Genomic DNA, 25,535 nt, shown 5'->3' with positions numbered 1-25,535 from the left:
GTTAAACAGGGGCAGAAAAATTGGGCTGGTGGCATCACCCAGAACCAAAAATGTTCTTCCAACATATCAGCAGAGGAGGAAGAGGATAGACAATCAAGATAACAGGACAGTCACTCAGCATCAGCATAGGCAGTCTTGAAGGGATGTGATATTTCTAAAAAAATTATTCGGTTACATCAGCTTCAGGTGCTTGGTAGCTGTGGGTGATCCAAGACTGATTCATCTTGATGAAGGTCAGTCGATCAACTGATTCTGTGGACAGGCGCACCCTGTGATCAGTAACAAAGCCACCAGCAGCACTGAAGGTGCGTTCCGAAAGAAAGCTGGATGCAGGACAGGCCAGTAGCTTAATTGCATACTGTGCAAGCTCTGGCCAGTGATCCATCCTCAAGACCCAGTAAGCCAGAGGATTTTCGGTGGGAAAGGTGTCCAAGTCTGACCTTGCCCCTAGGTATTCCTGCACCATGTAAATCAGACGCTGGCGATGGTTGCTGGAACTGATCATACCTTGGGGCTGTGGACTAAAAAATTGCCTGAAAGCATCAGTCAGACGGCCACCTTCTCCACCGCTCCTTCTGACCGATGCCTCAGCAACACGTTGTCCAGGACCAGGAGTTTGTAACCTCCTAGTCTCTGGAAACGCATTGCACAGACCTTTCTGCAAGGCCTCCCGGAGATGTCTCATCCTCTGCTCCCTCTGCGACGGCAAGATAAGGTCGGCAACCTTACCCCTGTACCGTGGATCAAGGAGAGTGGCGAGCCAGTAATGGTCCCTCTCCTTGATCCGAAGAATACGAGGATCCTTCCGCAGGCTTTTCAGGATCAGGGAGGCCATGTAGCGTAGGTTAGCTGAGGCATTCGGTCCGGAGTCCTCTGGGTCACTAAGGACAACATGATCCGCAGCTACCTCCTCCCAGCCACGTACAAGTCCACGGGTTTCTTGGGACTTTAAATCATCCCTACAAGACTGCTGCTGCTGCTGATGCTGAGTGCCAGCCTCCACCTCCATGCTGACACAATCATCCTCCTCCTCCTCCTCATCCTCTTCCTGTGTGATGGGTGGCACAGCAGGAACACTGTCTGGATAAAGGGGGCCTTTAGAGGCAAGAAAGTCCTCCTCTTCCTGCCTCTGTTCTGCCTCAAGTGCCCTGTCCATTATTCCATGCAGCGTATGCTCCAAGAGGTGGACAAGAGGTACAGTGTCACTGATGCATGCACTGTCAATGCTCACCATCCTTGTGGCCTCCTCAAACGGTGACAGGACAGTGCATGCATCCCTGATCATGCCCCACTGGCGTGGTGAGAAAAAAACAAGCTCCCCTGACCCTGTCCTGGTGCCGTAGTCGCACAGGTACTCATTGATGGCCCTCTGCTGCGTGTGCAGCCGCTGCAGCATGGCCAATGTTGAGTTCCACCTGGTGGGTATGTAACATATAAGACGGTTCTTGGGCAGGTTCAACTCCTTTTGGAGCTCAGCCAGCCGAGCACAGGCATTAAATGATCGGCGGAAATGCACACAGATTTTCCTGGCCTGCTTCAGGACATCCTGTAAGCCCGGGTACCTGCCCAAGAACCGCTGCACCACCAGGTTAAGGATGTGAGCTACACAGGGCACATGGGTCAGTTGTCCCTGTCGGAGGGTGGAGAAGAGGTTGGTGCCATTGTCGCAAACCACCATTCCTGGCTTAAGCTGGCGTGGCGTCAACCACCTCTCGGCCTGCCCCTGCAGAGCGGACAAAAAATCTGCCCCAGTGTGGCTCCAGTCCCCCAAACAAACCAGCACAAGCACGGCATGGCATCGTTTTGCCTGCGTACTTGCATAGCCCCTGGAACGCCTACGGAGCACCGCTGGTTCTGAGGACAGAGCACTGGAAGAGGCCATGGAGGAAGAAGAAGAGGAGGGGGTGGAGGAGAGAGGTGTGTCACAACCAATAGTAGCATTTTGGAGGCGTGGTGGCGGAACAACCTCCAACACTACTGCACCTTGTCCTGCATCCTTCCCAGCTGCCAGAAGAGGGACCCAATGGGCCGTGAAAGACAGGTAACGTCCCTGTCCATGCCTGCTGGACCATGAGTCAGCGGTAATATGCACCTTACCGCTGACCGCCCTGTCCAGAGAGGCAAGGACATTGCCTTCCACATGCCGGTAGACAGCCGGAATCGCCTTCCGTGAGAAAAAGTGGCGTTTGGGGACCTTCCACTGAGTAACCGCACATTGTACAAACTCACAGAAGGGGGCCGAGTCTACCAACTGAAAAGGCAGCAGTTGAAGTGCTAGCAATTTAGCCAAGCTAACATTCAACCGCTGGGCATGTGGATGGCTGGGAGTGAACTTCTTTCGCCGGTCCAGCAGCTGGGGCAGGGACATTTGCCTGCTATAATCGGACGTGGGTGTACTGCTAGAAGAGTGCCCGGAAGCACTTGGCTGTGACACACCTAATTGTACACCTTCATTCCTCTCAGAGCAGGTTTCAGAGAGGACTGAAGATTTAGTGGGGTTGGAGATGCCAGCTGATGAGGAGCAAGGAGAGGTCCGCTTTGTTCTTTGGTGTGGGTCTTTGAGGTACGCTTGCCAACGAGCTGCATGGCAGGTCAACATATGTCTGGCCAAGCATGTGGTGCCCAAGCGGCTGATGCGAGATAAGCTTGAGACATATGTTGCAAATAGCACAGGCGGAGCTCTGCGGTGTGATTCAGTCAGTGTGCTGCCCCTAAGCTGGCCCCCGGAGGACATCCTGCCTCATTGGACATGTGCCTCCTCCTCCTCTCTCCTACCAGGCACCCACGTGGAGTCAGTGCTCTCATCATCCCCGCCCTCTTCATCGCTGGAGCAAACCTGGCAGTATGCTGCAGCTTGTGGAACATGACTGCCAGATTGCTGTCCTTCTTGAGCATCCCCTCTCTCTGCATTCACTCTACTGCCTTCCTCTAGCTGAGTATCATCATCAGAGCCTACAAAACACTGGGCATCCTCCTGAAGCATGTACCCAACACTGTGCTCAAAGAGTTCAGGAGACTCCTCAGGAGGACGTGGTGGGTCTAGGGAAGGAGTCACTGATGATGACATTGAGAGGAGGGAAGACGATGCGTTGGCAGCTGCTTTGCTAGTACCCTGAGCCTGGGTGAGAGACGATGAGGAGGATGAAGAGGGCTTGGTCATCCACTCTACCAAGTCGTTGGCATGTTGCGGCTCAACATGTCCAGCTGCCGAAAAGAAGGACAAACGTGTCCCATTGCTACGTGCTGATGATGACGATGCACTGCGTCCACGACCAGCACTGTTGTCTCTAGACACAGAGCCTGTTTGCCCTCTTTTATCGGCTTGCAACTGTCTGCCTCTCCTTGCTGGCCTTCCAGACATGGTAATTGCCTGAAGGGAGTTGGGAAAACCAGCAATTGGGTAGTGTATATTGTGCTGGAGGCACACACAACTTCCACTAACTCCTGCAGATGGCAGATGGCTCAAATAGAGAAGAGCTATGTAGGTGGATATAGCGGTGTATACTGGGTTCAGAGCACGCAGACAGCACGCACAATCTCCTAACACTGACTGCAAGCTCTATTTAAAACGAGCAAGATAGTTAGCTATATAGGTGGATATAGCGGTGTATACTGGGTTCAGAGCACGCAGACAGCACACACAATCTCCTAACACTGACTGCAAGCTCTATTTAAAACGAGCAAGATAGTTAGCTATATAGGTGGATATAGCGGTGTATACTGGGTTCAGAGCATGCAGACAGCACGCACAATCTCCTAACACTGACTGCAAGCTCTATTTAAAACGAGCAAGATAGTTAGCTATATAGGTGGATGTAGCGGTGTATATTGGGTTCAGAGCACGCAGACAGCACGCACAATATCCTAACACTGACTGCAAGCTCTATTTAAAACGAGCAAGATAGTTAGCTATATAGGTGGATATAGCAGTGTATGCTGGGTTCAGAGCACGCAGACAGCACGCACAATCTCCTAACACTGACTGCAAGCTCTATTTAAAACGAGCAAGATAGTTAGCTATATAGGTGGATATAGAGGTGTATACTGGGTTCAGAGCACGTAGACAGCACACACAATCTCCTAACACTGACTGCAAGCTCTATTAAAAAAGAGAAATATAGCTAGCTATATAGGTGAATATAGCGGCGTATACTGCGGTCAGGGCACGCAGGGCACGCAGACAACAACCACTACAGAAGAGCAAGAACGAAAAAAAAAATCGGCCGATAACGATCGGTGTATACTGTTGTTGAAGGTACACAGAACACCCACTAACTGCTACAGACGCCAACACACTACACAAGGCCGCCGCGCTGGCGGCCTTATATAGTGTGGGGAGTGTACTACACAGCCTGAGCTATGATTGGCCACAGGCATCCTGCCTGTGGCTAATCATGGCTCTCCTCGCTGCCGGCGCTGTGATTGGCCAAGCATGCGGGGTCACAGTGCATGCTTGGCCAATCATGAGCCAGCAATGCACTGCGCCATCGCAGTGCATTGCGGGCCGTGAGCGCTACACGAATTTGGCGCGAATGGCCCATTACGTTCGGAATTTGCCGAACAGGCGAACAGCGGATGTTCGAGTCGAACGTATGTTCGAATCGAACACGAAGCACATCCCTAGTCAGCAGCAACTAGGTTGAAATAATTTCAGTAATTTTGTACTTCGTATTGTTTGCACAACATTGTACTTATCACTTTTTATGGAATTTTAATAACGCATTATTTTTCACACTAAATTTTTTCACATTATACACTTGAGGGTTGCGCTGATAGAATATTGGTTGTATTGCTAGCATTGTCTATTTATTGCCTTTGTATTGCCATAACTACTCATTTGTGACCCACATAGTGTCAAAGGTGCCCATTTGTTGCCCCTGTATGGCCACCTGGAGCAGCAAAGCAGGTGTTCCTATTCTAGTCAGCATATCTTTTAGCCTGGGGACCTGGTAATCTTATTGATTATGCTACTAATTAGAGTTTCGGGCAGATATCAGAAAGTTCCCAGGCTGTTACTAAATGCTATGATCACAGTGCAGATACTGAAAGCTACACTCACAAATAGTATTCCTATCTTTTGACAGTTATGAAAATAATCTTTGTTAAAATATTAAGTTGTCATAAGTTTGCTTTCAAAGAATCACTCTGGGCACAAAGGCAGGAAATATACCTACATTTTCAGCACAATGCCCTTAGTATGCCTTTTGGTGCCCAGGCATAATATTACTATTATAGCAGGGATATGCAATTAGCAGACCTCCAGCTGTTGCAGAACTACAAGTCCCATGAGGCATAGCAAGACTCTGACAGCCACAAGCATGACACCCAAAGGCAAAGACATGATGGAAATTGTAGTTTTGCAACAGCTGCAGGTCTGCTAATTGCAGATTCCTGTATTATAGCATGTTATACAATGCTATGTTCTGAAATATCATTTTTAAGCCTATTAAACAGGCATTATTGATTCTTCTGCATGTAGTTATTAATAAAGAAATTATAACAGTTATTATATTTTCAGATTGAAATACATTCATATTAATAGTGTTAAATATACTACAGCTTATTATGTCTGGAAATATCTTCCAGAGTGATTTTATAACCTCATACGAAAACCAGGCTGAAGAAATGTCCATATGGAAGAAACTGATTTTTTTTCTGAGAAGAAAGGAGCAAACCAATTATAAAATTAGCCAAAGAACAAGAAAACTGGTTGAGATGGCATGTCAGTACCAATCAGTTATTTGCTGTAGAATGACACCAAAACAAAAAGCCAGCATTGTTCAGTTGGTGAAAACAAACAAGAAGGTCACCACTCTTGCCATTGGAGATGGGGGAAATGATGTCAACATGCTAAAAAGTAAGAGACAAATGAGCAAGTATATGGAAATATGTGCATGTGTATCTGTAGTGATACCCTTTTAATAACCTAAGGAACTAAGTTGCATTAAAGCTGGACTCCAGGCAAGCATCTGCATCTTGACTATTTTTGCAGTAGCAGCAGAGCTTGGTCAAGAACACAGCCCTAGCCTGCTGAATGGACAGTGAATGAGTATGAGCTGCAGCACAGTGAATATGCCATCTTGGCAATCTCTTCTGTATCCTCAGTGTCAGCACGTGTAAAGATGGCCTGATTGACTAAAAATGCCAAATTGCAAAAATGCCCTTCTTTCCTATTAGTGCTGTTTTTGGAATTACACATGGCTAATTGGGAAGTCAAAGGACAGGTATAAGGTGTTGCATATAGACAGAGTGTGCTACAGTGCTGATCCTACTGATGGCATGGATAATGTGAAGTGAGGTGTGTGTGCTGGAGTGTAGATCTCCCTGGTGGCATTGGTAGTGAGGAGTGAGCTGTGTGTGCCGCAATGTAGCTCTCACTGGTGGCATTGGTAGTGAGGTGTGAGCTGTGTGTGCTGGAGTGTAGATCTCCCTGGTGGCATTGGTAGTGAGGAGTGAGCTGTGTGTGCTGGAGTGTAGATCTCCCTGGTGGCATTGGTAGTGAGGAGTGAGCTGTGTGTGCTGGAATGTAGCTCTCACTGGTGGCATTGGCAGTGAGGAGTGAGCTACGTGTGCTGGAGTGTAGATCTCCCTGGTGGCATTGGTAGTGTAGAGTGAGCTGTTTGTTCTGGAGTGTAAATCTCACTGGTGGCATTGGTAGTGAGGAGTGAGCTGCATGTGCTGGAGTGTAGATCTCACTAGTGGCATGGATAGTGGAGAGTAAGATGTGTGTCCTGGAGTGGAGATCTCACTGGTGGCATTGGTAGTGAGGAGTGAGCTGTGTGTGCTGGAATGTAGCTCTCACTGGTGGCATTGGCAGTGAGGAGTGAGCTACGTGTGCTGGAGTGTAAATCTCACTGGTGGCATTGGTAGTGAGGAGTGAGCTGCATGTGCTGGAGTGTAGATCTCACTAGTGGCATGGATAGTGGAGAGTAAGATGTGTGTCCTGGAGTGGAGATCTCACTGGTGGCATTGGTAGTGAGGAGTGAGCTGTGTGTGCTGCAATGTAGCTCTCACTGGTGGCATTGGTAGTGAGGTGTGAGCTGTGTGTGCTGGAATGTAGCTCTCACTGGTGGCATTGGTAGTGAGGAGTGAGCTGTGTGTGCTGGAATGTAGCTCTCACTGGTGGCATTGGTAGTGAGGTGTGAGCTGTGTGTGCTGGAATGTAGCTCTCACTGGTGGCATTGGCAGTGAGGAGTAAGCTACGTGTGCTGGAGTGTAGATCATCCTGGTGGCATTGGTAGTGAGGAGTGAGCTGTTTGTTCTGGAGTGTAAATCTCACTGGGGGCATTGGTAGTGAGGAGTGAGCTGCATGTGCTGGAGTGTAGATCTCACTAGTGGCATGGATAGTGGAGAGTAAGATGTGTGTCCTGGAGTGGAGATCTCACTGATGGCATTGGTAGTGAGGAGTGAGCTGTGTGTGCTGCAATGTAGCTCTAACTGGTAGCATTGGTAGTGAGACGTGAGCTGTTTGTTCTGAAGTGTAGATCTCACTAGTGGCATGCATAGTGGGGAGTAAGATGTGTGTCCTGGAGTGGAGATCTCACTGATGGCATTGGTAGTGAGGAGTGAGCTGTGTGTGCTGGAGTGTAGATCTCCCTGGTGGCATTGGTAGTGAGGAGTGAGCTGTGTGTGCTGGAGTGTAGATCTCCCTGGTGGCATTGGTAGTGAGACGTGAGCTGTTTGTTCTGGAGTGTAGATCTCACTGGTGGCATGGATAATGGGGAGTGAGCTGTGTGCTGGAGTAGTGTAGATCTCATTGGTGGCATGAACAATAGGGAGTGAGCTGTGTGTGCTGAAGTGTAGATCTTGTTGGTGGCATGGACAATGGGGAGTGAGCTGTGTGTGCTGGAGTGTAGAGCTCATTGTTGGCATGGATAATGGGTAGTGAACTGTGTATGCTGGATTGTGACACTTGTGACATTGATATTGGGAAGTGAGCTGTGTGCCCTGGTATGTAGATCTCACTGGCAGAATGAATAATGAGGAGTTAGCTGTGTTAGTTGTGTGTGGTGGAGTGTAGATCTCCTTGTTGACATTGGTATTGGGGAGTGAGCTGTGTGTGCTGGAGTGGGAATCCCACTGGTGACGTGGATAATACGTAGTGAGCTGTGTGCACTGGATTGTAGATATCATTGCAGGCATGAATAGTATTTTGTGTGTTATATTGCATTCTGCTTTTGATATTGGGGACAGAGTTGTCCCATGTTTGATATTTGCGGACATTTGCAAGTCATTCAGCTGCTTTATATGAGCTATTTCCATTTTCTACTTTTTTGTTGCAGCATAGATTCATCTTAAAAGTGTATTTAAGCCCAAAACAAATATATTTAGTATATTGCATCTTACCAGTCTTTAGATTTTGTGATTTAGTTGATTTTTCTCCTTGTAACTTCCTGTGATTGAAAAAGATCTAGTTACTAGTCACATAAATTTACCATGTAATGGATACGAGCAAAGGCAGACATGTTTTAAGTCCAGGCTGTATAAAAACATTGACTGCCCCATAGATACCATGAAGAGTGTATATGTGAAAGGACAGGGAGTGTGCTATGTGCAGGACTATCAGGTAAAAAAAAAAAGCAAAAAAAACTAAAGGGGAAAATCACTGCAATGACCACAATAGGGATGCAACAATATCACTTTTTAAACACTGAGTACAATACTTTTTTGCAAGTACTTGCCGATACCAATTACAGATACCTATCGCCTAGAAAAAGTAGGTAGGGGGTGTTTTGGGAGGTGGTGGGGTAAAGGCAGGGTAGGAGGGGCGTAATAGAAGTAAGTGAGGGTGGGGTAGTTCAGGGTGGGGTGAAATAGGGCTTGTGGGGTGGGATAGTTGGAATGAAAAAGGCTGTGATCGTTGGGGGGGGGGGAGAGGATGGGGATGAGAGGGTCATTGGGAGACATGGGGCAGAGGTGACAGCTGATGGAGGGAAGGAGGACACAACACAGGGAGGGCAGGAAGACACCACACAGGGAGGGCACAGTACAGGACAGGCAGAAGGGGACAGTACGGGGGGAGACAAATAGGGCACAGTACAGGGGGTTAGAAGAGAAAAGTACAGGGGGTTAGGAGGGCACAGTAAGGGAGTTAGGAGGGCACAGTACAGGGGGTTAGGAGGGCACAGTAAAGGGGGTTAGGAGGGCACAGTAAGAGGGGTTAGGAGGGCACAGTACAGGGGGTTAGGAGGGCACAGTACAGGGGGTTAGGAGGGCACAGTACAGGGGGTTAGGAGGGCACAGTGCAGGGGGTTAGGAGAGTACAGTATAGGGGGTTAGGAGGGCACAGTAAGGGAGTTAGGAGGACACAGTACAGGTGTCACTGGGCAGAGCTCCTGCTCCCCACATAGCACGCACTGGAGCTGAAATCCCATTCCCTTACAGCTACAATGTGCACAGAGTATAGCTACTGCGTTTCCCTGAAAATAAGACTGTGTCTGATATTAATTATGGCTACAAAAAATGCACTAGGGCTTATTTTCAGGGGATGTCTTATTTGTCCCCTGTCTTCTCTCCTCCTCTCCTTCCCTGTCAGCTCAGGAGTCAGCATCTCTGTTATCCCCAAAATAAACCCAAGTTAACATCCTTGTAAAATCATTTCATCTGCTCTGTAAATGGGTAACATAATGTCCAGTGTGTAACATTGTAGAAAATACTTGATTTACAATGGCCCTGGGCACTCACGTGACCCTGCCAGAGCTCTTCTTCCCTGCTCCGAGCGCTGCAGAGGGAGGGGCTACTGACGTCAACTGGCAGGAGAAGAGAAGAGCTCTGGCAGGTCACACGAGCACCAAGTGGCGCTGTAAATAAGGGATTATCTACAATAATGTTACATATAGACACACACTGGACATTATATAATCCTATTACAGCATGGATTACATGAATTTACAAGGACTTTAACTAGGGCTAATTTTCAGGGTAGGGTTTATATTGCAGCCATCCTAGAAAATCAGTGTAGGTCTTCTTTTCGGGGTAGGTCTTATTTTCGGGGAAACACGGTAGGTACTGGTTGCAGTTCCGACCTGTGAAATTCCATGGTATGAATGGCAATTAGTGGCAGTAGCTAGCTATATACATTGCACATGGTAGCTGAAAGGAAATGGATGGGGGGGAGCCGGAGGAGATGTGCTTAGTGCTGTGCTCAAGATGGGAGACTGATGGCAAGCGTCAGGGGAGGTGGAGGACTTTGAAGGGTGGAGGCCACACCTCCCCAGTACCCCCCTACATCGGGGTATATTCTTACTACTGCTGTGCTGGAGGGATGTTTACTGCTCCGATCCCCACTGCTGGAGGGAAGGAGGAAGCATTCGGCTCCCAAGCTGACGTATCGGTTTCGGGTATCGGCGCATTTTCAAGAGTATCGATACTCGTGAAAATGCTTAGTATTGGCACCGATACCTGGTGCACATCTAAGGACTGGTAATCTACAATATATTACATTTTTGGTTTTGGATTTAGATGCACTTTAATGACCACATGTTCCAGTTTTTGAATAGGTGCTGTATTATGTGACTGGTAAATATATAGATCATAATTGGACATAGGAATTCTCTGGGAAATGTTTCAGCTTATGGCTGGGTCATCATCATTCATCTATAACTACGTTAGGGTGGTTATTAATGCAGTGTGCTCTTGAATGCCAGCTTATGCCAATAATTTACTGTATATAGTTAGGTAAACAATTTTGAGTAATCTTGTGTGAATATTGCTGAATGGAACCAAAAACTAAATTCTTCAAAGACCTACATGTATTCTTCTGTGAAGAAACATACTATTGAAAAGTTTCTAACACAAGCTCTTTGGCTGAGGTTTTGCATTTTTTTCTACATGTATACCATGTTGTTCAGCTTTTTGGAGAGGGTTTTCAATGCAAATGAATTTGTCAATAAAAAACCGACGTGACTTGGAGGTCTGCTAATCGTGGCAAAAGTTTCATGTCTCCAATAATGAACCAGTTAAAACAAGGGTCCATTCACACTGGAATGCATGTGCTATATGCTGTGTTGCATTTTAAAATGTGTTGAAATTCCTTTTTAAGCTTTATAAACTTTACTAAACGTATTTGTAAAGGAAACTTTGATTGACCTTTGTGACTAATGCATTTATGTGCATTGTGATGCACCTACATACATTTACATGTTATACGCTGAAAAAAGTAGGGCATGTTCTACTTTTTTGCAGCGCATGACAGTACATGTCAGCACAATGCACTGGTGTTAACTGTTGTTGGGGGGGGGGGGGGGTGGAGAGCACACTTGGTGGAGAGCACTATGGGAAGCTAGAGAGCACAGTTGGACTGGAGAGCACAAACGGGGGTAAAGAATACGGGTGGCGAAGAGCACGTGGGGCTGGTGAGTACAGAGGAGTCTGAGAGCACTGGGGCACTGGAGAGCACTGGGGGGAGCACTGAGGGCCAGAGAGCACAGGGGGTGGAGAGCACTAGGGGGAGCCAGAGAGCACAGATGGGCTGGAGAGCACTGGGGGGTCGGAGTGCACTGGGGCAGCTGGAGAGCACTGAGGGGGCGGGGACAACAGGTTGCTGAAGAGCACAAGCGGGGGCAGAGATAATGGGGGACTGGAGAGAGCACAGAGGGGCTGGAGAGCACTGGGAGGGGTTGGAGAGCAGGGGGCAGGTGAGCACAGGGAGGCCTGAGGCGATTCAGTTCGCTGTGTGCTATACAAATTATTTAATTCATTCATTCAGTCACAGAGGAGCTGGAGAGCACTGGGGGGTGAGGACCATGGGGGGGCTGGAGAGCACAAGTGTGGGCAGAGAACACACGGGGGCTAGAGAGCACAGAGGGGCTGGAGAGCACAAGTGTGGGCAGAGAACACGCAGGGGCTAAAGAGCACAGAAGGGCTGGAGAGCACTGGGGGAGCTGGAGAGTGCAGGGGGGGGGGCAATGAGCACAGGGGGGCTGGAGAGCACTGGGGGGCAGAGAATACAGGGGGGCAATGAGCACAGGAGGGCCTGAGAGCACAGAGGGGGTGGAGAGCATGGAGGGGGTGAAGAGCAATGGGGGGGGCACCTGAGAGCATGGTGGGAGCCTGAGAGCACTAGGGGGCAGTAGAAAGAAGCTGGATAGGAGAAGCGCTGCATACACCGTAGAAGATTCCATCTCTTTATTTTTCTCATACAGCCTCTGAATGGCCACAGGAGGGAGACTATGAAAAGCAGGCATTCAGAGGCTGTAAGAGAAAAATAAAGAGATGGATTCTTCTACTGTGTATGCAGCCACTTCTCCTATCCAGGCACACACATGGGGAGCCCCACTCACTTTCCCTCCTGTCCGGCATCTCGTGTAGACCACCTCCCTCTTCATGGTCACAGGTAATGTGACCTGTAGTCTCCGTCCCCCAGCCCAACGGCCGAACTTAAATGGAGGCCGAGTGGCCAGCCAGCCTTGGAGAGGCTGGGTGAGCGGCGGGGGCTAAAGGAGCAGCTCCACTGCCTTGGCCCCACAAGGAAATGCGGCCTAGCGGCTCCATTACATTAAGTACATTTGCATTACTCACGAATTACTATATTAATTAAGTTGGCAAATGCACTTACAGTATAGCCTTATTCTAATAGCCAACAAACCATGTGCAAAGTACAATACAAGACAGAGTAATAGTTCAATGCCAATACAGGCATGAAATATTACTTTGTATGTTACCTTAACATTTCATATTCCTGATAAGTGCCTGCTGTACCATGTACTTTTATGAAAAAGTATCCTGTTCTCTTTGTATTGCTTCCTTTGTGTGAAATCCCTGGCATTCCTGCCAGTCCCCTTGCTTACCTATTAAAACTGACCACACTAAGCAGGAGGGCATAGCATGGTCAGTTTTATAGCTATGCTGGGAACTTAGTGTGCTCTCCTCCAATGATCAGACTTGTTTGGACACGCTCCTGCTGCATAACCATTCACTGGCATGCTCAGTGTGCTGTTGCTTCTCCTCCCCAAGCTTGTATACAACTGAGGGAACCCTCACATACAATGCCTTGAAAAAGTATTCATACCCCTTGAAATTTTCCAAATTTTTTCATGTTACAACCAGAAACATACATTTATTTTATTGGGATTTTATGTGATTGACCAACACAAAGTGGCACATAATTGTGAATTGGAAGGAAAATGATAAATGGTTTTCAAAGTTTTTTACAAATAAATATCTGAAAAGTTTAGCGTGCATTTTTATTCAGCCCCCTTTACTCTGATACCCCTAACTAAAATCTAGTGGAACCAATTGCCTTCAGAAGTCACCTAATTAGTAAATAGAGCCCACCTGTGTGTAATTTAATCTCAGTATAAATACAGCTGTTCCGTGAAGCCCTCAGAGGTTTGTTAGAGAACATTAGTAAACAAACAGCATCAAGAAGGCAAATGAACACACCAGACAGTCAGTGATAAAGTTGTGGAGAAGTTTAAAGCAGGGTTAGGTTATAAAAAATATCCCAAGCTTTGAACAATCTCACGTGGCACTGTTCAGTCCACCAATCCGCAAATGTAAATAGTATGGCACAACTGCAAACCTACCAAGACATGGTTGTCCACCTAAACTGACATGCCAGGAAAGGAGAGCATTAATCAGAGAATCAGCCAACAGGCCCATAGTAACTCTGGAGGAGCTGCAGAGATCCACAGCTCAGATGGGAGAATCTGTCCACAGGACAACTATTAGTCGTTCACTCCACAAATCTGGCTTTTTTGGAAGAGTGTAAAGAAGAAAGTCATTGTTGAAGGAAAGCCATAAGAAGTCTGTTACAGTTTGCAAGAAGCCATGTGGGGGACACAGCAAATATGTGGAAAAAGGTGCTCTGGTCAGATGAGACCAAAATTGATCTTTTTGGCCTAAAAGCAAAACACTATGTGTGGTGAAAAACTAACACTGCACATCACTCTGAACACACCATCCCCACCCTAACACATGGTGGTGGCAGCATCATGTTGTGGGGATGCTTTCCTTCAGCAGGGACAGGGAAGCTGGTCAGAGCTGATGGAAAGATGAATGGAGCCAAATACAGGGCAATCTTAGAAAAAAAGCAGTTAAAGTCTGCAAAAAACTTGAGACTGGGGGGGAGGTTCACCTTCCAGCAGGACAAGAACCCTAAACATACAGCCAGAGCTACAATGAAATGGATTAGATCAAAGCATATTTATGTGTTAGAATGGCCCAGTCAAAGTCCAGACCTAAATCCAATTGAGAATCTGTGGAAAGACTTGAAAAGTGCTGTTCACAGACGCTCTCCATCCAATCTGACAGAGAATGAACTATTTCGCAAAGAAGAATTGGCAAAAATGTCACCCTCTAGATGTGCAAAGCTGGTAGAGACATCCTCAAAAAGACTTGCAGCTGTAAGGTGGTTCTACAAAGTATTAACTCAGGGGGGCTGAATACAAATGCACGCCACACTTTTCAGATATTTATTTATAAAAAATGTTGAAGGCCATTTATCATTTCCCTTCCGCCTTCACAATTATGTGCCACTTTGTGGTGGTCGATCACATAAAATCCGAATAAAATACATTTACATTTATGGCACTGTATACCCAGTGAAGTGAACAGCCTCAGATGATACACAGGGATGAAACAAGTCTTCCTACATACACCCCTCACATTTTTGGAAATATTTTATTATATCTTTTCATGTGACAACACTGAAGAAATTACACTTTACGATGTAAAGTAGTGCGTGTACAGCTTGTATAACAGTGTAAATTTGCTGTCCCCTCAAAATAACTCAACACAGTCATTAATGTCAAAACCGGTGGTAACAAAAGTGAGTAGACCTTAAGTGAAAATGTCCAAATTGGGCCCAAAGTTTAAATATTTTGTGTGACCACGATTATTTTCCAGCACTGCCTTTACCCTTCTGGGCATGGAGTTCACCAGAGCTTCACAGGTTGCCACTGGAGTCCTCTTCCACTCCTCCATGATGACATCACAGAGCCGGGGGATGTTAGAGACCTCGCGCACCTCCACCCTCCGTTTGAGGATGCCCCACAGATGCTTAACAGGGTTTAGGTCTGGAGACATGCTTGGCCAGTCCATCACCCTTACCCTCAGCTTCTTTAGCAAGGCAGTGGTTGTCTTGGAGGTGTGTTTGGGGTCGTTATCATGTTGGAAAACTGCCCTGCGGCCCAGTCTCCTAAGGGAGGGGATCATGCTCTGCTTCAGCATGTCACAGTACTTGTTGGCATGCTTTGAAGATAGATAACAAAATACTGCAGATATATCTGCCTAGCTCAAATTTCATAAATCATCCACTTTAATCCTCAGTAAAGGAACATGAAAATGGACAGATGTGTTTCATCAATGTACTGGTTTTGATATAGGTTAGCAAGCTCAGAGGTTCAAATAACATGTGCTGTGTCTTCTTTTTACTATAGCTATGTAAAGTGAAGTTACGCAAAAGAACAATTCAGGTCTCAATTCAGATCAATTCCAATTCAGCTCTCATCTTTTATTATTTTCATGACTCTTACATGATGGTTAGGTGGTGGACGTTTCCAAATTAAAACCATATACAATGTAGAAATGAGTTTGTTCAAGAAAAAAATGTCATCCTGTCCCTTCAAATTTTAGCACCACTGAGGTAAAAAACGAACATTGATTTGACCCCACTAACAATTTGAAAATCAAATAAACTTTATTAAAAGGAATTATTTTTAATTAAATTCTACTAGTGTATGGCCAGCTTTAGTATCAGCCCATACTGAAATGAATATTTAACTTCTTGTTTTGCAGCTGCCCACATTGGTGTTGGTGTGGTTGGGAAGGAAGGTCTTCAAGCTGTCCTTGCTAGTGACTTTGCAGTGGCTCAGTTTTCTTACCTGCAGAAGCTGTTATTTTTTCATGGACGTTTATCTTATATCCGTTTTTCCAAGTTCTTGCAGTATTACCACTACAAGACATTTGCGTGTCTTTTCCAGAATGTCTGGTATGCATTTTTTAATGGCTTCTCTGTCAACGTAAGTACCAAACTGGCCAAAATACTTTTTAAGGGTATATATATATATATATATATATATATATATATATATATATATATATATGTATATATATATATATATATATACTGCATAACCTTATTATCAAAAAAAAAGGTAAAACAATGGAGGGCTAAAACTTTATTGTTATGAATTAACTTGAAGTGAAGTACAGTGGGGAAAATAATAATTTTATCCCCCGCAGATTTTGTATGTATGCCCACTTACAAAGAAATGAAGGGTCTATCATTTTTATCATAGGTGTATTTTAAACACTTCCAGACCGGCGCACGACGATGTACGTCGGCAGAATGGCACGGGCAGGAAAATTAGCGTACAGGTACGTCCAGTTGTATTTGCCGCCCTGCCATCACATGCGCGCGCCGGTCGGGGCCCCCATGAGTCCGGTTGTGGGTCCCGTGGACTCGATCGATGCGGGGATACCCGCGATCGTCTCACGGGGAGATGCTGATTTAAACAGCATCTCCCCATTCTGCCTAGCAACAACTGACACTGATCTCTGCTCCATGTGATTGGAGCAGAGATCAGTGTTCACTAACACACAGCCCAACCCCCAACAGTTAGTAACACGCCCCTAGGAACCCTAGAAACCTAGGAACCACCATTACTAGTAAAAAAAAAAAATATTAATAAAAATGCCATAAAACGCGGGGCGTGGCTTGCCGCGAGTGAAGATGGCAGCATAATTCCTGAGCTCCCTCACACCGCAGCTCTCCTTCAGCCATAAGAGAGACAATTTCGGCTACTATTGCTCACTCGGATGATGGGTACAGCTTCTAGGGGCTCTTCTACCTCCAGATCGAGATCTCCGAGGGAGAAACACAGCCGAGGATCACAAAATATCTCGGATCTGTTCAGGGCCCAGAGATCCAATATGGCTACGACCGCTCCAACTCCCTCACAGGAAGGGATAATCCTCACTCCTACTCCCGCGCCTCCCGCTGCTTCCTCAACCTCTTCAGCGGCTTTACAATCACCAAGCCTCCTGGACCTACGTACAGTGGCAGCTGATATTAAAGATACCCTTTCTGCAGCTATCACGGACCTCCGGCATGAAATCCAGGCCATAGCGGGAAGAGTCCTTGAGGTGGAGAAGAGAACCGCCATACAGCAAACTACAATAACCACGATGCACCGCGCCATTGATACTCACACGGCGCAACTCAGAGATGTCCAACGACACGTCGAGGACCTAGACAACAGGGGACGTAGACACAACCTTCGGGTGCGAGGACTCCCCGAACGTGTCGATAACGACCATCTGCTCCCCGTGATTACTGCTTTATTCAATCAACTACTCGAGGGCTCCAATCCGATCGTTATAGCGATGGAACGCATCCACCGCGCCCTCAGACCCCGAGGGCGCGATACAGATCCACCCAGGGATATCGTTTGCTGCTTATGTGACTTCCAGCTCAAAGAGCAAATCTTGAAACAAGCCAGATCCAAAAACAAATTAGACTATGAAGGCCACTCCATTTCTATATACCAAGACCTTTCAGCTATAACGCTACGCAACCGAAGGGATCTGCGCCCTTTATTAGAAGTGCTGAGAAATTATGATATTCCTTATCGTTGGCGCTTTCCGTTCGGGCTCACAGCCACCTACCAAGGCAGGTCGGCCATCCTAAGAGTACCAGAAGACCTAACTACATTCTGCCGCACGTTGGATATTCCACTGGTGTCTCTCCCCGATTGGTATGCGGAATTCAAAGACCTCTCGTCCCGCTCGGATCACAGAACGGATCACAGAACGGAGGACCAAATGAAAACCCTGCCTTCTCCATACAGAAGACGACGCTCTCCTTCTCCTCGTCGTTCGCTTCTGGAGTCCTATCCTCAACAGCAGCTACGCAGTCCCACCGCTGCGCCGATCTCCCGCAGAGCTTGTCGCGACCGTTGATAACAACGTTTCGTCCATACGACCGATTTGCCCGTTCTGCTTTTAAATAACCGGTCGACGCTACGGATGTCACGATCGTAACACGATCGCTGTTTTGCAATACGCTCGCTTCATCTCCAAGATGCTGGACAGTTGATCATTGAAGTTACCAGTACCTGATCAGTTCGCATGGTTTGAACTCCCTTGTCTTCTAAGACCTTGTCTCAGAAGCTCACGATTGTCATACCAAATTGTCGCCCTCCCTGAACCTCCTCTCTAAAAGTCTGCTGCCTCGGTGCAGAGGTTCCCGTGTCTACAGGTTGATGCTGGTATACCTTAATCACATAAGTTGGTCCTCGGTTATAGGACTATTGTGTTATGTTTTGTTTCTTTCCTTTATTACCTTATCTCCAGATAAGACTGATATGTTATTCAATACGGTTCTTGTATTTAATGTATTGGGCACCAAAGGCGAGGGAGGGACGATCTGATGCCTTGACCGGGAACGTTTATGTTAGATCCTGCAGCATAACACAGGGTACCTGCTATCCGGGAGGACAAGCGCTTTAACCATTGCAATTTCAACTTGTGCGCGTTTCCCCCCGGATATGGGTCTCGCCTCTTTGGGCGATACGCCGGCCTCGTCGTTCCCTCACCCTCTTGGTCACGCCTACACCGGCTTTCAGTTACTGTATTTACTCCGGCATGCTTTAATAGCTACATTTTTTTTTTTTTTTCTTTTCTTTCTCTTTTTTTTTTTTTTTTTTTTGATATTCTGTATTTGCTGAATGTTTCCATGTTTAATTGTTAGATTTCATGGGTTCTCCGGTAAACTTACCGCATTTCCGACAAAGTAGTTTCAAATGACATCCTTCCATCTAGTCATGTTGCGTCTACACGGCAAGTGTTCACTTTATTAAACTCATCGTGTCCCCCTACCTGGAAATATGGGAAATTATACCCACCCATTATCTTCAGATGTGCTTTCTTTATGTGATGATATCTATGACTCTCTCCTCTCTTAATATGTCGAGCTGTTGGTGTGAACGAAGCTATCTTCCAAATCCTTGACGACCGACGACCTCTCCCCTCTCAGTGGTCTGTAGTATTCTCCTGTGTTTTATACACGGGTGACATCCTACAGGCTCCTAACGTACTCCGGTTCTTCTCTCCTCTACCCCCACTCACACAGGTGAGCAGGTTCTTGCCTGTGGCCGGATTACCCTCCTCCCCCGTGTTAGATCTCTGTTCCCTTATTGATTTTACCATCTCCCCCCCACATCCTGCTTACATACTCTACCCTCCAGATACATCTGTGCTACAGTATTGTTTTGTGGTCCTCTTTTTTCCCCCTTTTTTTTTTTCTTTTTTCTCTCTTTTTTCCTTCTTTTCTTTCGCACCTAATTACTAAGCTATCATGCCTCCCACGGATAACGTAACCAATATTGAGCATCTGAAAATCACCTCACTAAATACTAAAGGGTTAAATATCCCAGAAAAAAGATCGAAACTTTTATCTGCTATGCAAAAACAGAAGACTGACATTCTGTTTCTGCAAGAAACCCACTTCCGCACGTCATCTATACCGAAACTCCGAAATAATTTCTACCCGACAGTCTACCACTCCACCACCGCCTCAGCTAAAACAAAAGGGGTTGCTATTATATTGTCACGACACTGTCCCCTCCGGATTACGGACACCATGGCAGATGATGATGGCAGGTTTCTATTCTTAAAAGGCTCCCTTGGCAATAAAACCATCACACTAGCAAACATCTATGCTCCCAACACACACCAAGTACAGTTTTTCAAAGATGTCGCCTCTAAACTGTCCCCATTCCAAGAAGGCACTCTCATCTTCGGTGGGGACTTTAATGTCCCGTTACATCCCCTCCTCGATACTTCCAACGGGATGTCCTCTCTCACCTATGCGGCCCTGCGCTCAATCAAAACTCAACTACAATCCCTGCTACTGCATGACGCCTGGCGTACCCTATACCCAGACACGAAAGATTTCACCTTCTATTCGGCACCACACGGAAAACACTCCAGAATTGATTTCCTCTTTATCTCCCAAGAAGCCCTACCCTCTCTCAAACAGGCATCCATTGACCCAATGTTCCTCTCAGATCACAACCCAGTTTCTTTCCTGATTTCCATTCCCGCTTTAAGTCCGCGTACACATTCCTGGAGACTTGATCCATCGCTTTTGACAGATCCCATCATAGTATCTGAAGTAGAACAAGCTTTAAAACACTATTTTCTTGAAAACAAAATTGATGACACATCCCCACTCGTCAACTGGGAGGCTCATAAGTGCGTAATTCGGGGGATATTCATAGGAGCAGCCGCTAGGAAAAGGAAAACACACAAAGCCCTATTCAATGATCTGGCTTCCAAAATCAGAAACCTAGAACGTGCACACAATCTAAAAACCACCACTGAACTCCTCGCGGCCCTTACCCAAGCGAGAAAAGACATGCTTGACTTACTAGGCAAACAGATCAAACGCAAATTTATACTCTCTCGTAAAACATTCTACGAATATGGAAATAAGTCTGGAAAGCTATTAGCTAGGGCACTTCATTCTAAGAAAGCACTGCAGACCATTCACAGCATCTCTGCTACAACAGGTAAAAAACTGACCTCCACTCCAGACATTGCAGATCAATTTGTCACATATTACTCAAAGCTATATAATTTACCCTCAACTAACACATCACAGGTAAACCCTACCCAGCGGAGAAACACACTGTTAGCTGAATTTTTGGAGACACATTGTCCAACTCCTATTTCCCCATCCGCATACCATTCACTGGACGTTCCACTATCCCAGGAAGAAGCCGCTCGAGCGCTTGCCTCCATGCACACAGGCAAGAGTCCGGGCCCAGATGGCTTGACAGTCGGATATTATAAAACTTTCGAACAAATTCTAACACCCCACTTCTTAGCTTCATTTAACAAATGTGATTCACCTGTCTCCCCCCCGCGCGACCTGCTGACTGCCCATATAACGGTGATTCCAAAACCAAATAAAGATGCCACACAAGTGACCAATTACAGGCCTATCTCTCTCTTAAATGTAGACCTTAAATGGTTTGCCAAAATTCTAGCCAACAGGCTCCTGCCCCTTCTCCCCGACCTCGTCCACCCTGACCAGGTAGGCTTCATTCCTGGCAGGGAGGCACGAGACAACACTCTCAAAGCGCTTAATATTCATCACTGGTTATCGTCTCACAACCAAAAGGGTTTCTTCCTATCCCTAGATGCAGAGAAGGCATTCGACAGAGTGGCCTGGGACTATATGACAGCTACACTAAAAACCATTGGATTGCCGCATAGAATGCTTAACTTTATTAATACGTTATACACAGGCCCCACGGCGAGAGTGAAAGTCAACGGCCACCTGTCGAATGCCTTTCAGATCTCCAACGGCACCCGCCAAGGATGTCCACTGTCCCCGATTATATTCATCCTTACCCTCGAACCATTATTAAGACTAATAAGAGCTCACCCAGATATTAAAGGTGTTGATGTGAAGGGGAGAACGTTTAAAGTTGCCGCTTTCGCGGATGATGTCCTTCTGTTTTTAACAGAACCCTTAACGTCAATACCTAACTTACTTAAGATTCTTGACCAATTTCACACAATTTCCAACTTAAAGATTAATTTTAACAAATCCCTGGCTTTAAACATTTCCCTGACTGCTAACCAATGCTACCAATGTCAAAAGAATTTCCCCTTCAAATGGAACCCTTCCAGTATACCGTACTTAGGAATACAACTCCCTACATCCCTAGCCAACTTGTATTCACTTAACTTCCAACCACTTCTACAAACAGTCTCTGCCGATCTTCAGAAATGGTCCAAAGGCCTTTTCTCCTAGTTTGGTAGAGCGGCAATCGTTAAAATGAATATTTTACCACGAATCCTTTATTTACTTCAAACTATACCTATTTCACTTCCTCAATCATTTTTTGCCTCCTTTCGAAAAATTTGCTTAAGGTTTATCTGGGGGGCTAAGAGACCTAGACTGAGTTATCTTAGACTCACAACTCCTAAAACACAGGGAGGTATAGGCTTACCAGACATATACAAATATTATCTAGCGTGTCACCTCACCAGAATAATAGACTGGAACATTCACCTAAAAACTAAGGACTGGGTTCAACTTGAATCATCCCTAGATCCTATTCCAGTAGCCCAAACCCCGTGGCTACTTCCCACTCATGTTCCTCGTATTTATTCCTCTCACCCGTTGATCGCTACATCACTTTCCGCTTTTCGATACGCTTGTAATAAATTCCAGTTGTCCTCGGTCATTGGACCGTTAACACCTCTGAAACTCAACCCGGCATTTACACCTGGCATGCACCCCTCCTTTTGACAAGGCCTATGGCCCCATCCCAAGATCCTGGCCAAAGATTTTTACGCCCGTAAGCGCCTCTTATCCTTCACAGAGCTATCTCAGAGTATGCTAAACAGAGGTCTATCTCTTTGGACTTACAACCAAATGCGACATTTCCTGACCTCAACCCAATACGCCCTACAGGGAACCCGCACTTTAACCCCCTTCGAACAGATATGCACACTTGCTGAACCACAGAGACACTTGATCTCCTTTTCGTATAATTTACTGTTCCCTGACCATCCTACACAAGAACACTGGTCCTCAAAAGCTTGGAACAGAGACCTGCCATCGAGCCTTACCCCCAAGGAATGGGAATTTGCATACCGCGTCGCACACAAGGGTTCCCGAAATGTTTGTGTGCAAGAAAACGCCTTCAAACTACTCTCCAGATGGTACAACACACCTCTCAAGTTGCACCACATATACCCATCCGTTTCCCCTCAATGTTGGCGGTGTCAAGCACACCCTGGCACCCTAGAACACATTTGGTGGTCATGTCCCTTAATTAAACCTTTTTGGCAAGAAGTACACAAAATTACCCAAAAATTCTCCACTCGCCCTTTGATGTTCTCCCCTAATCAATTCCTCTTTCATGTGTCGGCCCATCCCAAAAAATCCTACATTGGCTCCTTACCCATGCACATGATCATGGCCGCGAACATGTGCATACCTGCAAAATGGAAAACAAAAAGTCCTCCCTCACTAGAGGAGTGGTTCCACCGCATAAACAAAACAGCCGAGATGGAGGAATTGATACATCAGGCGAATGATACCCCTTATACCTTTACATGCATTTGGTCATCTTGGTTACTTTTCCGTTCATCCACAGATTACCCTCTCTGAATCCCTGTCCCGTCGAACATGTCCGACACAAATATAGGACCTGGCTGGTCCAGGTCGGTTTGTTTTTCTTCTTTACCTAGTCCCCTTTTATTTTTAGTCTCTGTGATTTCATCCCTAGTATTCTTTCTCCTTTTTCTTTCTTCTGCTCTTGCAGTTCACTGTTCACTGTACCTACACAACTCCCTTTGCATGTCCTTGTCTTACTAATTGCGTAATTCAGGATGTATCTAAATAGTATGGCAAGGATGATTATACCCAACTCCATCCGTTGCCTTTTAATTACATAGAGCTGGGTTTACAAACAACATGTTCACCGTTAATTGGTGGTTACGGTATTTGTATTTATGCCCTTTGGAATTACTTCTCCTTTCACCACAGTTCGTTTATATACAGTTGTTCCTGTTCGAGCGTTATGTTATAAGGCAGAAATGGTTTGTGTCTTTACATCGCAAGCATTGTAATGTTCTGCATTGTGCTTTGTTTGCTCTTGTAATACTTTATGCTTACTATTGACTTATTGTATGTACACCTTTTATTGTTCAATAAAATGTCTTTAATAAAAAAAAACTCTAAAAAAAAAAATGCCATAAAACTATCCCCTATTTTGTAAACGCTATCAATTTTGCGCAAACCAATCAATATTCGCTTATTGCAATTTTTTTTACCAAAAATATGTAGAAGAATACGTATCGGCCTAAACTTAGGAAAAAAAATTCTTTTATATATTTTTGGGGGATATTTATTATAGCAAAAAGTAAAAAATAATGCTTTTTTTTCAAAATTGTCGCTCTATTTTTGTTTATAGAGCAAAAAATAAAAACTGCAGAGGTGATCAAATACCACCAAAAGAAAGCTCTATTTGTGGGAAAAAAGGACGTCAATTTTGTTTGGGAGCCACATTGCATGACCGCGCAATTGTCAGTTAAAGCGACGCTGTGCCAAATCGCAAAAAGTGGTCTGGTCTTAAGCCAACTAAATGGTCTGGTCTGAAAGTGGTTAAATGATAGAGATGACAAAATATCAAACACAAATCCAGAAAAAACACAAGATAAAAATGTTGTAAATTGAGTTGCAGTTCAGTGAGTAAAATAAGTATCTGATCCCCTACCAAGCAACATTTATCTTCCACAAACTGGCTACAGTATGTGCTTGTGTGGCACACAGATTAGTCACTTTAACCACTTAAGGACCGAGCCTGTTTTTCAGACTCTGTGTTTACACGTTAAAAACGATTTTTTGCTAGAAAATTACTTAGAACCCCCAAACATTATACATTTTTTTCCTAACACTCTAGAGAGTCAAATGGCAGTCATTGCAATACTTTTTGTCACACCGTATTTGGTCACTGGTCTTACAAGCGCACTTTTTTTGGAAAAAATTTGCTTTTTTTTTATTAAAAAATAAGACAACAGTAAAGTTAGCCAAATTTTTTTTACATTGTGAAAGATAAAATTACACCGAGCAAATTTATACCCAACATGTCACGCTTCAAAATTGCGCCCGCCCATGGAATGGCGTTAAACTTTCACCCTTAAAAATCTCCATAGGCGACGTTTAAAAAATTCTACAGGTTGCATGTTTTGAGTTACAGTGGAGGTATAGGACTAGAATTATTGCTCTCGCTCTTATGATCGCGGTGATACCTCACATGTGTGGTTTGACCACTGTTTTCATATGCGGTTGCTACTCATGTATGCGTTCGCTTCTGTGCGCGAGCTTGTCAGAACGGGGCACTTAAAAAAAAAAAGTTCTTATTTATTTTACTTGATTTTATTATTTATTAAAAAAAAAAAATTGGGTCCCTTGTAATCATCACTTGTAATAGAAAAAAGCATGACGGGTCCTCTTAAATATGAGATCTGGGTCAAAAAGACCTCAGATCTCATATTTAGACTAAAATGCAATAAAAAATAAATAGTTGTCATTTGAAAAAATTACAACAAAAAAATGTCCCTTTAAGAGGTATGGGTGGAAGTGAAGTTTTGATGTCGCTTCCGCCCTGCTATGGTATGGAGATGGGTGGGGGCCATCTTCCCCTCACTCGTCTCCATACCCAGCCACTGACAGGTCCCAATCACCTCTGCCGCTGCCGAATCCGCCAAAGAGACCACCATTACCGTTAACCGAACTGCTGCCCTATGAGATGGATACCTTGGATGTGACAGCAGCTGCTGCCATTACCGAGATATCCCACTTCAAAGTCTGGACTATATAGTTGTGTGGCGGTGGGTGCTCCTAACAACAAATCGTTATGTGTATAAAAGATACCTGTCCATAGAATCTCTTTCTTCCATTCAAACCTCACCATCATAGGCAAAACCAGAGAGCTGTCAAAGGACATCAGGGACAAGATTATAGACCTGCACAAGGCTGAAATGTGCTACAAGATGATCAGCAA

At 45.5% G+C, this 25,535-nt stretch overlaps 1 protein-coding gene across 5 annotated transcripts in view; it reads left to right on the top strand.

The window, feature by feature from the left end:
- LOC143974510 (phospholipid-transporting ATPase IK-like) overlaps positions 1-25,535 on the top strand; it is a 293,505-nt gene that overhangs the window by 207,333 nt on the left and 60,637 nt on the right. For 4 of the 5 annotated variants that reach the window (XM_077475984.1, XM_077475987.1, XM_077475983.1 and 1 more), the window contains 2 exons: positions 5,560-5,857; positions 15,739-15,962. In XM_077475984.1, the coding sequence (XP_077332110.1) occupies positions 5,560-5,857; positions 15,739-15,962 (522 nt within the window). The remainder of the gene's footprint in view (positions 1-5,559; positions 5,858-15,738; positions 15,963-25,535) is intronic. The other variant, XM_077475985.1, reaches the window with a different exon arrangement.

The sequence above is a fragment of the Lithobates pipiens genome, unplaced genomic scaffold, assembly GCF_037356315.1.
Source record: "Lithobates pipiens isolate NorthernLeopardFrog02 unplaced genomic scaffold, aLitPip1_a1.2 Scaffold_13, whole genome shotgun sequence".
Classification (NCBI taxonomy): domain Eukaryota; kingdom Metazoa; phylum Chordata; class Amphibia; order Anura; family Ranidae; genus Lithobates; species Lithobates pipiens.
This window is presented reverse-complemented; position numbering and strand designations above follow the sequence as displayed.